This window comes from Monodelphis domestica, chromosome 5 (assembly GCF_027887165.1).
Source record: "Monodelphis domestica isolate mMonDom1 chromosome 5, mMonDom1.pri, whole genome shotgun sequence".
In the NCBI taxonomy this organism is placed as follows: Eukaryota; Metazoa; Chordata; class Mammalia; order Didelphimorphia; family Didelphidae; genus Monodelphis; species Monodelphis domestica.
This window is the reverse complement of record NC_077231.1, coordinates 48,615,742-48,630,667: the sequence shown is the minus strand read 5'-3', so window position 1 is coordinate 48,630,667 and position 14,926 is coordinate 48,615,742. Positions and strand designations below refer to the sequence as shown.

General features: G+C 33.3%; 1 protein-coding gene across 2 annotated transcripts in view; it reads left to right on the top strand.

The window, feature by feature from the left end:
• ZFC3H1 (zinc finger C3H1-type containing) overlaps positions 1-14,926 on the top strand; it is a 61,483-nt gene that overhangs the window by 4,564 nt on the left and 41,993 nt on the right. For both annotated transcript variants that reach the window (XM_007503053.3, XM_007503052.3), the window contains exons 2-6: positions 4,589-5,005; positions 9,070-9,134; positions 12,806-13,004; positions 13,297-13,520; positions 14,719-14,842. In XM_007503053.3, the coding sequence (XP_007503115.1) occupies positions 4,589-5,005; positions 9,070-9,134; positions 12,806-13,004; positions 13,297-13,520; positions 14,719-14,842 (1,029 nt within the window). The remainder of the gene's footprint in view (positions 1-4,588; positions 5,006-9,069; positions 9,135-12,805; positions 13,005-13,296; positions 13,521-14,718; positions 14,843-14,926) is intronic.

Sequence of the window (14,926 nt, the reverse complement as noted above, 5' to 3'; positions counted from 1 at the left end):
CTTTGATATGAATTGGATGAAATAATTCCCTTCCCCCTGCTATCCAGTAATACTGACTCTCTGCTGCTTCTTGCACCTGACCTTCTATCTCTTTTCTTTGAGCATTTTCTCTGACTAGCCCCTATGCCTAAAATGTTTCTCCTCTTCATCTCTGGCCCAAGGTTTCTCTGGTTTTGTTCAAGTCTCATTTTCCAAAATAGGCCTCAGTCTTCCTTCATTATACTGCCCTCTTTCTGGGATACCTCAATAGAGCTTATTTATACATAGTGGTTTACATGTTCTCTCTCCTAGGGAACAGAGCCTGAGCTTTTTTGCAATACTTTATGCTCCCAGCTTTAAGTTTTAGCAAGACTTGTTTTCAAGACTCAGTTAAATATTTTCTAAGTGGATAGATGCTTCTTTCAAAAAAATTATAAACTATTAACAGGCAAAAATACAAAAGAAAGCAATCGACAAAATTGTTAGCTTTTGAAAAAGCATAAGCCAAGTTATTTTAAAAAATTGTTCAATGTCCCCTTCCAAATTTTGGTACCTTTGAAATTTTCCTCTGTGTGTATGGTTAATACCACTTATTTGAAAATGGGCAAGACACTTAACTGCTCTGTGTCTGTTTCCTCATCTGTAAGAGGGGGTTGAACTCTAAGGTTTCTTCCTGCTCTCCAGCTCTCTAGCTCTTTTGGTTTGCTTTTTATACATAGAGATCTTTCTGTATTTCCTTGTATTTGTATTTTTAAAAAAATGATGGGTGGTAGGCAGGCATAACTGCCTAAGATTATGAAATCAGGCTTGGATTGACTTGATTAAGGCACTGTATCAGTGAGAACCAATTCCAGTGCAAATTGGAACTCGTAACTCTTTTGAGTTGTTGGAATAACGGTTCATTTATTTCTTGTTTGAACTGCAAATTTCAAGATCCTTAGGTTTAAGATTTGGAGTGTCAGTGACATGGGTGGCTTTAGAAAGTTTATTCATTTATTTACCAAATGTCATGAATATTTCATTTGTGGGAAATTTTGGTGGGTCCTCTAGGTGAACCTTTTAAAGGCCATGTGCTAGGCCGATTCCCCCCCCCCCCCCCCATCAGATGGGAGGAAATGTTCCATTGGGCAGCTGGGCAGAGGGGTGGATGAAGTGAAAAAATGTCCTCAGCAAGGTGGAGAAGGGGAAGGGAGCAGCTCCCCCATTCCCTCTGACATTCTAGTATGAACTCTGATGGGTGACTGCTCACATGCCCTTTTTTGGGGCACACGTGCCATAGGTCCGCCATCATGGCTCTAGAGGAAGACAAACTTCCTTATTACTTTTTTCAACCTTTTCTTATTTGGGGTAAATCTTGCCCTTTCTTTGCTTTCCTTTAGTCTTTTTTTTTTAACCCTTACCTTCCATCTTGGAGTCAATACTGTGTATTGGCTCCAAGGCAGAAGAGTGGTAAGGGCTAGGCAATGGGGGTCAAGTGACTTGCTCAGGGTCACCCAGCTGGGAAGTGTCTGAGGCCAGATTTGAACCCAGGACCTTCCATCTCTAGGCCTGGCTCTCAATCCACTGAGCTACCCAGCTGCCCCCCTTTAGTCTTTTTTTGATTTATTGGTGACCTTTTGGGTTTATTTACTTCAGCTAGTTTCTGAATAAGATTTGTTAAATATGGGGTGGGGAGACACACACAGAATGAGAAGGAATCTATGTAATGTTTTATACAGCATTGCTCTTAGTTCTTTTACATATATGGAAACAGGTTTTTAAATTCATAAAGTCACAACTGAACTAATATATTACTTGTAAACTTAACATTTCAGCAAAACTTTACAAGAAATGTTTGATATTTAACCATCAGCTTAATTTTTCATTTTAAATGGGCAGATTAACAGTTGTAAGGTATTGGAAGTTACTTTGACAATTTCTTTATGGGAAGAAAATTTTTTAAATGCTAAATGAGTACTGTCTTTATGGTCCTATCATTTTTGAAAATGATCTTTAAAAACACTGTGATCATTTTGTTGTATTGGTTCTAAATCTGTTGATTGTATTGATTCTAAATTTAAACATAAGCAATGTTTAAGATGAACAAGTTTTAAAATTTTGAATTGTTTAAAAAATTTTATACTGTTATTATTAAATTGACAAACATGAACTTTTCCTTATGCAAAAAAAGATTTTGTATGGAAACATCATTTTGCATGGAAACATCAATCTATTCAATCTATTACATAGAGATTCTCTATACCCCAAGTGTGTATATGGTAGTTCTATTACTGCTTTTTCTTCATGTCCCCTTCTGAACTTTCTTATACTTTTTTGTGTACATGTTAAATGTTTCATTGGTGCTCTTTTTTTAGTTTGTATCACACTTATTTCCCAATCCTACACATAACTTCCATCCCCTTTCTCCTATTAAAATAAAAACCCTATATTGTAACAAGTAGGTTCAAGCAAAACAAATCAACACATTGGCCATGTTTGTAAAGATATGTCTCAGTTTGTGCTTTTAGTCTACCTATCTGCCAAGAGATGGGAAGCATGATGCATCACCAGTCCTCTGGAGTTAAGGTTGGTCATTGCTTTCATCATAATTAAGTCTTGTTATAGTAGTTCTTTTCCCTACAGTGAAGACATTGAATAGCTTATTCTTGTTCTTCTCATTTCACTTTGCATCATTTCATACAAGTCATCTCAAATTTCTCTGAAGTCATTTGGTTATTTCATATATATTATATATATATACATATATATACATACACATATATAATATGTAGCTAAGTGGATAATGTTCCATTTCATAGATTTACTTGTTTTCAGTTTTTTGTTACCACTATCAAAACAAAATGTTGCTATAGATATGTATCTTGGCCCTTTTTCTCAATCTTTTAATCTCTGTAGGATATATGACTAGTAGTGGTATTGCTGTGTCCAAGGGCATGCACAGTTTGGTGATTTTTTGGAGTTAGTTCCAAAATGCTTTCCATATTCCATTTTTTCCATATTGGTTCTACTCTAACAGTTCTTCAGTGTGCCTGACCTTCCACAGCCCCTCCAATGATTTATCGTTTGCATTTATCTTACTAGTGATCTGGATCATTTTTAATATCATCCTTGATACTTTGTCTTTTAGAATTGTTTAATTATGTCTTTTGATCATTTATCAACTGAGGAATAGCTTGTTATATAATTTTTTATAAATACCTATTATATTAATATCAGATTTTGTCAGATAAGTTTGCTTTGAAGCTTTTTTTCCCCTAGTTAACTTGATTTTGTCAAAAACTTAATTCTGTGCAGTAAAAATTATCTCTTTGTTTAATCAAGAACTCTTTCCCTATCCACAGTTACTAAAGAAATCCTTTTCTTTGTTCTTTTGAGTTGTTTATGATGATCTTTTATAGCTAGGTCATTTTTCCACTTGGAGTTTATTGTGGTTTCCTGGCTTGAGTTGTCCTAAACCTAGTTTCTACCTGACTTTTTTCAGTTTTCTCAGCAGATTTTTCTGAGTAGTGAATCCTTGTCTTTGTAGTTGGAATTTTTGGTTTTATTAAACACTGTATTACCATATTTAGTTTCTTTTGGGGTCTTGTGTATGGAACGTATTTTATTGACCAACCTTTCTGGTTTTTAATGGAGTACTGATTGATTTTTATAATTATTGTTTTTGCAGTGTAATTGGAGATCTGATAATTCTAGTTCTACTACCTTCCCCCTTTTAAATAGTATTCAGTTTATGATTTTAAATTAATTTCTAAAATTCTCAATTTCTGAAGCCAATTAAAGATAGGAACAGTAGATTATTTCTTGATTATGTGCAAGCTTGATTATTTGCAACATAATTAGTTGTGTTGAGGATAGTTTGTAGAGGGGTCCATTTTTTTTGTTTTCATGGTAACGTATGTTTCTGATATAGACCACCTGGGGCTGGGTCTTGACGGGCTTGGCTTGACTGGCTTGCCATTGAAGCTAGGGCTAGCACCCTAAAATAACAAGATGGATGATTTTCAGATAGCAGTTATCAATGTGATAGTTAAGCTTTCACTCAAATAGTTTTACAGAGATTTATCATCAAGCATTTATTAAATGATGGAATAGCAGTTGATGATTACTTTCTTTACCTGTTCATTGATATTATCCTGTACTTTCCGATGCCTTGAAAGCACTCCCTCCTTTTTTTTAAGGGCCTACTCAGCTGTCAATTCTACCATGAAGTCTTCCCTGTTGTTCCCAGCTGAAAGTGATCTCTTTTCCTCAGTTTCCCTATAGCGTTGTTCCTGGATCTCTGCCTTGCTTCTTTCCCATTCTGCCTCATCATTATTGTTTGTGTTCTGTGGTGGCCTTACAACTAATAGTTTTAAGGTGGGGACTGTCTTTTTTGTCTTTGTATCCCCAGTACCTAGCAATTGCCTGGAATTTGCAGCAGCTTAATTCGTGTATGTTGAATTAATATTTTTAGGAATCACAAAACTAAGAATTTTAGAATTCTTTTTTCATGTAAAATATTGTTGAAGACCTTCGGCAAAAAGGAAGAATTCACTTGAAAGTTTAGTATCTTAAGTAGAATTGTGGAAAAAAAATCTGTTGAACCAATTTTTCTTAACGGACTGTTCAGCTAAAAGTTTTGGAAGGTCTCCATCAAGAAAACAGAGTTACTCGTCCAAAAATGAAAACTGTGGGGAAGAAAGTTTTGAAGACTTGCTTTTAAAATACAAGCAAATTCAGTTGGAACTTGAATGTATTAATAAGGATGAAAAACTGGCTTTGAGTAACAAAGAGGAAAATATGCAAGATGATGCAAAAATATTAAATTCTGAGGACCAAATAATTGCAGAGAATGTCAGTATTGTAAAGGACCCAGTAAAAGAAGTACCTCCTGAGGAAAAAAAACTGGTTAAAACTTTTCAGGCATTTGAACTAAAACCTCTCAGGCAGAAATTGACTTTACCTGGAGACAAAAACAGATTGAAAAAAGTTAAAGATGGAACAAAACAGCTTTGCCTAAAATCAGAACCTACAGAATCCAGTCAAGGTAACTGAATTGAATATTTCATTTGTATGGTCCTGCTCTGATGTAATTCTTTTGTTATTTTACTTTAGAAGAACCAAAGGAGGTTTGATTCACCTCACATAATGTGATGTAAGTGATGGATTACATGTTTGTTGTTAGAGGACCAATCTAGTTAAATTCCTAGGGGTTCATCAACATGTTGGTTTCAGGGTGACAGTTTTTCAGCTTAAAGATAGTCCATTAAATAGTAGTGTTGTAGTCTATGTTGGTAGGAATAAATCACGCTTAAACTACCATTAAGGTCATTTAGGGTCCTAATTAGTTTTATTTACATATTTTTGCATGTCTTTAAAAGTGTGATTTGTGGGAAATTGGGAAATGGAAACTTGTTTCATTTTTATTCTCCCAAACTTAAAAAAATTGTTTTTATATAAATATAAAGAGTTTATATAAATAGTTTTTATATAAGAACTTAAAGATTTAACAGTGTTACTGGTGATCCCCAGTTCAATTAACATAGTCCATGACTGAGTCTTTTGCATATAATTGAGTTGGCATTATTTGACAGTTTCCTTTTTTTGTTTTCAACTGGTGATAATTAGGCTTTATACCAGGCAATGGAAATAAATATATATCACTTTTAAGATGATTTTTAGTAGTCTTGAAGGCTACTCTAGACAGGTTATAAAGGAAAGACATTTCCCTCTTGTTCCCTTTGCTGGTCATGTAGTTAACTGATTATTTTGTTACTAAGAGACAAGGTCTGAACCTCCTCAGAGGTATTTGTATTAAAACCCTCAAAAGAATGAGGAAGGGGAGAATAGCGTTTAATCACCCTTGTTCTATTGTTATCTCACTTCTCATTTTCTATTCTTAAATCTTTTCTAATGAGGTACACTCAGTCACAGTGTGTGTAAAAATGTTCTAAGGACTATTTCTGTTCTTCTCCCTTTCTCCCTCTGTTTGTCCCTTCCTTTTCCCTTAACCTACAACTCTTTCTCCTCCTTTGCCTTCTCTTTTTTTTCCCTCCCCACACTTCCCCCTTCTTTTTTTGTAGGTTTGATATTTGAATTGTACTCGTAGTAAGACCAATTTGGAAGGGTTTTCTATGACCATTATCAGTTGATTTAATATTTGTGAATTTTAAAATTAGCAGTACTACTTTAAATTTAAGCACTTTTTAAACATAGCATTTTTTACAAAATTCTCACCTTTCACATGATGCCACAATCTATATAACAAAATGAAAAGATGAAAAATGTAAAGATATACAAGCATTTGGACTCCATTAATATTACAATCCTCAATGTGCTGTATGAAGAAATTGAAATGGCAATAAAGAAAATATGAGAAGAGTAGCTGAACTCAGGTTCAGTATACAGATAGGAATTCTATACAACACAATTTTGGAAGCATTGAATGATTAGTTTTAAAGACAGTTGAAATTCTTGTCAAAAAAGGAAACAAAAGATATTAGCAGAAAAAAAAGGCAACCAAGAAAATACCAATAGCCACCATATGGTCTCATTTTTACAAATTTTATGAAAATAAAATTTATATGCATAGATGTCATCCTTAATGGAGGTTTGAAGAGGGAATATACAGGCTTTTGCAAACTATACTGCAGCAAGCCACATCTTAACTTCTGCATTTTAGTGAAGGGTGTAGAGAATATGGATACAAGATCTATTTCTGCTTATTATTTCTTGATTATAAGAATGAACATTTTGATTTGGTGTAGAGCAAAAAATTGCCTTAAAGGCTCTTCTATCAAACTTTCTCTCATGCAAAAATCACTATTACATAAGATTCCTTGAAAATATAATAACATAGAGCTCTTTTTTGATACTCATTATCAGGTGAAGCATAAAATAGATAAAGGAATGCTTACCAAAGGTGTTTGATACTGTCATGGAGGATGTCTAGCTTAGAGGACAAACTGAAGAATTCTTATAGATGATGAATTTCTTCAGGTGTTCCTGTTTATGGATTAAATTATGTTGATTGCATCAAATATTTTAATACTGCAGAATATCCTGAATGGGATTCATAATTCCTTGTTTGGTCTAATTATACATGGAAATAATCTAATAGTTTATTGCCCAAATTATGATAGTAGGATGGACAACCTTTAGTGACCTGTATTATTACAAATATATTGGACAGATGTTGCTAATGGACAATGAAATAAGCTCAGAATTGATCATGAGGAGCTGAATGGGCTGGAGTGCTTTTAGGAACTAACTTCTTTTTTGAAACATTCTGTTTTTTAAGAATTAACAATTTTTTCTTGAAGCTCCTATGACTTGAGTCATGGAACCCTCTGAAGAATTAAAGTTGAAGGATACTCTGTGGACTTTGGGTCATGGTAGGCATGAATAGTCAATATGTTAACTAAGAATTGAACAGAAGTAGTTTAAAGAATCTAACCAAAGTGATATCTGACTAGAAAGAGTGAGGGAGAATCGATAGATAGCCCACATAGTCTATTAATGTCTACAGTAAGAGGACATATAGGGAAAGGTACGTTGCCAGGGCCCCTGTCGAGAATGAATAGGGTTATGTGGAGGAGAGGCATAGATGGAGTATAATCTTCACTCTTGGACAATATGTACAAATATATACAATGCATGAAATAAAAAATTCATTGAAATATCCATAATGCAACGCTGTAAGGAAGGTAGTATGTTGTTATTCCCACTTTACAGATGAAGAAACTCTTTAAAAATCATTTCTGCCATTCCCAACCTTGTCTCCTCTCCAGCTTTATAGAAAAAGCATTACATTGGCCATGACTGTAGGTTTTCCTCATTTTTTGCACATATAGTTTACCAGCTCAATGCTGAGAGATGGGAGACATATTTCAGCATTCCTTGAGAATCAAGATTGATGGTTGCACTGAGTTCTGTCATCTTTCAGGAACATTTTTCTTTATGTCATTGCAATCATTGTATTAATCTCCTAATTTTTTTAATTTTACTGTTAAAGTCTTTGATTTCTCTTATTTCTGTTGTTTCTTATACTGCCATGATATATGCCTATTCTATAATTTTGTTTAACCAGACTCTTTAATCATTGTGTACCTGCTTTCTTTCCAGTTTAAAATTACTTTACTGCAATATTTTAACTAGAGCTAGAGCTAAAACTGGAATCCAGGTTTTGTTGGTTTTCCTATGCTTCCATTTTATTTAGATCAGTCTGCTAGTTGGGATTGTGTAGAAAAGAGACTTAAATATGTGGAAGTAATGGCCAAAACTTTTTATAGTTAGTTCTTGAAGTCTTATTAAATTGTACATTCAAATTCACCTTGGTTTTTAAAACTTAAAAAAGTAGTTAATGATATTCTGAAGTTTTTCTATGGAATGCCTTAGCTTTTTCCTTGAATCTAATGCTGCTTGGTTACTAATCCATGTTCTACTTGAAATAAATTTGATGGATTTGTTGCTAATGAGCAGTGCCCACATTAGCAGTGGAATCATGTTTGGAACGCAAATGTTTTACCATCTGCTTCTCTGTTCTACCAGTTTTCCAGAAATCTGGGCCTAATCCTGGAAAATCTGGACATGAGTGTGAATGAATTTAAATTGTAAAACTTTGCAGTATCTCTACTTATGCTGTATCTGCTCTGTGGATTAAAGGAGGACTTTTCAAGATGTCAACTTAGTATAGTCTGTGAGTGAATTAAATGCTCACATTTTCCAGGTGACAGTTTATCTTATTTTATTTTCTAAGTTTGTAAAATCCTTAGAAATGAAGCCATTCCCTATCTCCCCCCAAGACAATCTAAGGTGTTTGAGAGTACTTATTTTAAGTCTTGAAATAGTTTTAGAACCCCCCCTTTTTTTTTTAACTTGAAACAAAATGGATCAAAGTATTAACATTAAAAAATTGACCTGAATTGTAGGAAGTTTTTTTAAAAAAATCTTTCATACTAGCACTGATGAGTGAAGAAAACCTATGTGGCCCTTTGTTTTGATTTTTGGTGTTAACTTTAATAGCCCCATAGATTTAATATTAGCATTTTGTTTTTTCTATAATTTTATCATGTGTAATCACCATTCAGAAGTTGCTATCTTATTTTAAAGGATTAGAAGACAAAGAGCAAAGTTTAACAAGAAAGATTAGCACTTCAGATCTCCTTTCTGAAAAGGTAAGGAATTTGCTTTGTATGGTTGGAATAAGGTATAAACATTTTGTATTAGACTACTTTTCTTTTGAGTTTTCTTAAAGAGGAATTGGATTATTTGGGAATTAGAAGGATGAGTCCAGAGAGCCCAAGTAACTAAACAGGAATCCCTGATAACAACTTGTGGGCTTCAATGATTTGATGTTAATTGGTCAAAAGTAGAGGTCACTTACAGATCAGTACTTCACAAAATATACCACACAAATGTGTGACATGAATGCTTTGGGAGAGGCATAATTATTTTCCTTTCTATTCTGCTTATTTGTGCTCCATTTTTCTTAATATTTATCTTGCTTACTTGGAAATGCACTTTTTTTGGAGATGCCTTGTTTTTGTTTTTATTTATCTTTTAAATTGAAGACATATCTACCTGAGATTTTTCTGGTTACAGAGGATAAGTAGTTCTAGGGGAAACAGATGAGCTCTAGAAAGGACCTTACTTATTGCTTAAACTTTTTGTTGGTGCTTAACTGTAATTTCTTACTAATGTAATGAATGTGATACAGATTATATCTGAAAATCTCTTAGAACGCTCTAAAAACTAGAGCTTCTGTGGCTTTCATTGAGGTCATTGCATTAGTAACTTGTGTAAATGTGTTTTATGGAACCTTGGAACTATTGGACAGGTATTTCTTTTATCTGTAAACTAAAAAGTTTGGAGTAGATGATACTGAAAGTCTTTCTAGTTTAAAAATTCTCTAGTTCCAGGATGGCTTTAGTGGGAGGAAAGAGTTTTGAGTATAATAGTAACTATCACAGAAATTTTCCTACTGATACTTATTCTAACATTAGTTGTATGCTAGGTCCAATAAGAAATACTTGAAGATGTAGAAGCCTTTAAGAAATATACTTCTTCATTAAGCTCTCTTAATTTAGAATTTTAATAATGTCTCAACTTGGTGCAGAGATAAAGCTAAGTGGAATGCTTATTTTAGGGTCCTGCTTAATTTTCTAGGATCTTGACAGAACAAGTCAAAACATTTGCATTTACATGTGATACTTGGGATCTCAACATGAAAGAAAATATTTATTTTACGAATTCAGTGAAGGGTATTTACAGAAAGTTATTGGATCTTCAGACAAAATAAAATTACATACCCTTCCCTTTTAGAGGGGAGTCTAAGGCTTCCACAGTATGCAGAAATTAAAAAAAAAAAACAACCTATCTAGTGGAGATTCAGTTGTCATGTGCTTAACTAAATCAGAATATATGGTAGTTTATAAAAGTTGGAAAAAAACCCCAAGATTTGTCATTTTCTTTATATTTGATAGAAAGAAGTATTAACTCTTTTTTATTCTTTGAAATTGTTGCTAATTAACTTGCAAGATTTGGGGAGACAGTATACTATAATGGCTTGAATATAGGCTGGATTCACTAAAACCAGGGGTATAAACCAGAATTGTATTTGTATTTGGAAACATAAATATAGTATTGGATCAGAGTTCTGGGCCAGCATATATAAATTGAAGGTAGATCCTGAAATGTTTTTTAAAATTATATTTTATAAAGCAAATCCATTTCCCACAGTTTCAAAATTTTCTATAAGAACATTGGGCTCCCCCAAAAAAGAAATTGTTTATTTTCCAATTGCTCTTGGTCCTATCAGACAAGAATATGTTGTATGATACTTGGGAAAGGAATTATTTACAATGGGTTTGCCATGAGTGCCATTTGCTAATTAGTGGCATCTGGCTTTAGTAACAAAACACATTTCCTTTAGTTCATAGGCCATAGATCTCGAAAGGGACCTTAGACATCTAGCAGAGTTTTTCTTTTTACAGATAAAGATACCAACTCCTACAGAAATTAAGGGACTTCTTTTCACAGGTAGTTACTATCAGGGCAGAATTTGAAATAACTTCTGTGATGCCAAGTGTATTGCTTTCCTTACTATATCTAGGTTTTTTAAAAATAAAGTTTTAGGACCCCAAAAGAGTCAGTGAATTTTTTAATGATATCATTCCTTGCTATCCACTCTGTACCTTCCCTTGCTATACAATATCAAGTTAAATATTTGTAAGTAGGGTGAAAATTATAATTTATGCAAATTTCAAAATAGATAAATTACTGACATTAGGTATTTTTGTCTACTGTTCTATTGAAAAATGTGTTGACTTTCAGATTGTTTATAAAATTATGAAATTAATGATTAAGAAATGAAATTAAAAATACTTTGATCAATTTTTCTTATGTGCATTTTTTGGGGATATGTGGGTATATACATTTTTTCTTTTTCTGAAACTTATCTTTATATTTAAAATATCATAGGAAAAATATTCTTAAAGTTAGTATGATTTAAAAAACTCTATATATGATTTTGTAGAAAATTTCCTTTGAGGAAATAGCTATCAATGTAGATTGAATTTCCTCTCTAATTTTTGTCTTGGCTACCTGGGGCACCAAGAAATGCTAAAGTGACTTGCCCAAGTTCACATAGGCCCTTTGTGTTAAGATTGAACTGAACCTAGTTTTGTCAGAGATCAGCCCTTATTATGCCATACTGCTCCTCTATTTCAATTAAGGCTTGTGGAACCTCAATATTTTGCTAAGATCAATATTTTGGTGGAGTTAGCAGTGAATTCTTCCATTTTTTACCTTTCTTTGCTCTTCAAAGTTGGCAGCTGAGGCACACATTCATCTCATTCTTTTAGAGGGCAGTGACAGCCATGACAGGAATGGAGAAATTTGACTTTCTGTAGCAGAACTTTGAGAGCTGCCCTCACTTGGACAGTGACATAATTGTGGTGTAGGGTAATAGTCATAGACTTGGAACCAAGGGGTCTTTTTTTTTTCCCCAAGGGGTCTTTTAAGAGGCTCTTCTATCTTTATCTTTCCTTCCTTCTTTATTGGTATCCTCTAGATACTTTTCTGGTCTTATGTCTTACATTCTCATTTTAACACTAGCCTCCTTGTTCCTTGAACATGTACTCTGATCATGAACAGAACATTTTCACTGTCAGTCTCTGTCTGGAATTCTCTCTCTTTACCTTATCTTTATCTCCCTTGATTTCCTTCTTATGCCAGCTGAAATTGTACTTTTTGCAAGAGTTCTTTGTTGAACTCTGTTAATGCTAATTACCTCCCTCAAAGGAATTAATCTCCGATATATCTTGTGGATATGTAGTTGATGTCTCCCAGATTAGACTGTGTACTCCCAGCATTTATGCATGGAATATGAGTAGGTATGTAATAAGTTTTTGTTTTCTTAACCATTTTCATCCATCTGGTGCCATAACACCTATGTTTTGGCTTCTCTGGGAAGGCACAGTAAAAAAATTTTGTTGTAACTTTTTTTTTCCAGTCTTTGCTTTTACTTATTCACACTTGGATTGGTGGTTTTAAACTGTTTTCTTTTTTACTTTCCTACTTTTTGCGTGGGTTCACTTGAAAAGCCTGAATCAAGATGAAATATTCAATTGTATGTGACTTAATTTTCCCATTTTGCTATTATGTATGTTAGTTGCTTACAACAACAATGCAAAGTTTTCTGAAACATCAATAAATTGGAAAATTTAGAAAAATTTCATTAGACTTTGAAAGAATTAAGCTTTGGGGAGGTGAAAGGAGGATAGTCACAGAGGCATTTTGAAATGTTAAAAGAAATTTTATAATAGCATCTTTCTTGTTTTTAAAGAAACTTGGTGAAGATGAAGAGGAACTTTCTGAGTTGCAGCTTCGCCTGCTGGCTCTTCAATCAGCCAGTAAAAAGTGGCAACAGAAAGAACAGCAGGTGATGAAGGAAAGCAAAGAGAAATTGACAAAGACGAAAACTATTCAGCAAAAAATTAAAACCAGCACAAAAACCCATTCAGCCAAAAAAGTTAGCACTACAGGTGATTATTTTTTTCTTTGAACTTCCTTTCACTGAATTCTTATGGAATTAAGTTTGCCAGATGATAATTTACAGAATGTGACACTGACTGGGTCACAAGATTACAGAATTGTTCTGTATTCTAAAAAGTTGGTGATTTAAAAAGATACTGAAGTGTAAAGTAAGGGTGGTAGTCCACTATTGATTATTTATTTTTTGAAACTTCTTCAAAGCTCCTCCAAAAAATTTACTTCTAGGGATACTTCAATAGTTTTCAATTAAAAATGTTTTTCAATTAAATTTCTCCATTAAAGCTAAGCAAGCCTTGAGAAAACAGCAAACAAAGGCATGGAAGAAGTTACAACAGCAAAAGGAACAAGAAAGACAGAAAGAGGAGGATCAGAGGAAACAGGCTGAAGAAGAGGAGAGAAGAAAAAGAGAAGAGGAAATCCGGAAAATTCGAGATCTTTCAAATCAAGAAGAGCAGTACAATCGGTTCATGAAGCTAGTAGGGGGAAAGAGGAGGTCAAGAAGCAAAGTAAGGCATGATCAATCTTGGCAAAAGAGGGGTTTCAGGCCTTCTCAAGAACAGAAGACCTCTACTAACCCTTTAACGTGCCTACTCCTAGTGTCCTGCATTCGCAGGTATAGGCTAACAAGATTAACAATACATTGTATTTGCTTGACTGCAGGGAAATGAAGAAATGGAAAGGAAACCTTTTCGATAAGGGTTAAAGATTAGGATGGGTTAAGAGAAAACAAGGAAGAAGTGTTATTAATGCTGGATTAGAATTTACATAAGAGACTATACATTTTTTAGTTCAGAGATCAGACTTGCAAGACATATGGGCTATCTCTATTGCAGAGAGTTTTGACCTTGAGTTGTTGTAATCTTTTAGATTTCTGTCTTAATGTTTGTATATACACATGGATATATACTGAGCACCTACCTTAATTTGATGAAAACTGATGAAAAACTCACTAAATTTTAGCTGGGATCCTGAGGAAAATAAATTTCCTATAAAATAATGACAAAGTACCATTCATTACTAATCATTCAGATTTAAAACTAATAAAAGCATGTTTTAAAAAGTAGAACTATGTGTGTGTTTATATTTGTGTATATACACATATACAATTCAGATTTCATTAGTTTATTTTATTCCTGGCAAATTAGAATTGTTGAAATTTTATTAGCTTTAACTTAATTTTAAAAATCTAGTATTTAGGGAAGAAATTAACTATTGTAGTTTAAACAATTTTATTATCTGATTGAGAGTTATATATTGGTTATCTCATTTTATAGAAATGTGCAAATTTGTCATTGGTTTTTGAAAAATTTGGAGAATTTTGCTTAGAGCCCCTGCTTCTGATCCTATCTCTAACACTATGTTTATGACCCTGGGCAAGTTTCAGTTTTCTCACTTGTAAAATGAGACTCAATTGTCTTGGTGTAGGTCCTTTTAAACTTTAAACTGTGAGCTGATTTAATGTATTTCTACTATTCATGCTCTTGAAAATGTAACCTACAATATCCTTGTTATTAAAATGAATTCTCTTTAAAATGGGAAAGAAATACATATCCAATATCAATTTCTATTTATACTTATATTGCCTATTTGTCAGCTATTTAATTATTGTTAGTGGACGTACTTTCTAAGATATATTTTACCTAAGAAGACAAAAACATTTTAAATGTGTTGTAAATTGAGCAAAGCTTTTTCTTGTGTGTTTAGTCTTCAGATACAGACCTGAGACGATCTTTAGATAAGCAATCTATTGATAGTGCTGGAGGCATCTATCAGTATGACAATTATGAGGAAGTTGCTATGGATACCGATAGTGAAACTAACTCTCCAGGTAAAGACATTTTAAAAATTAACTTTTTTTTTGCACTTTTGAAGTAAATGTGTATAAACCAGAAAGTTTATTTAGCCGAGAATT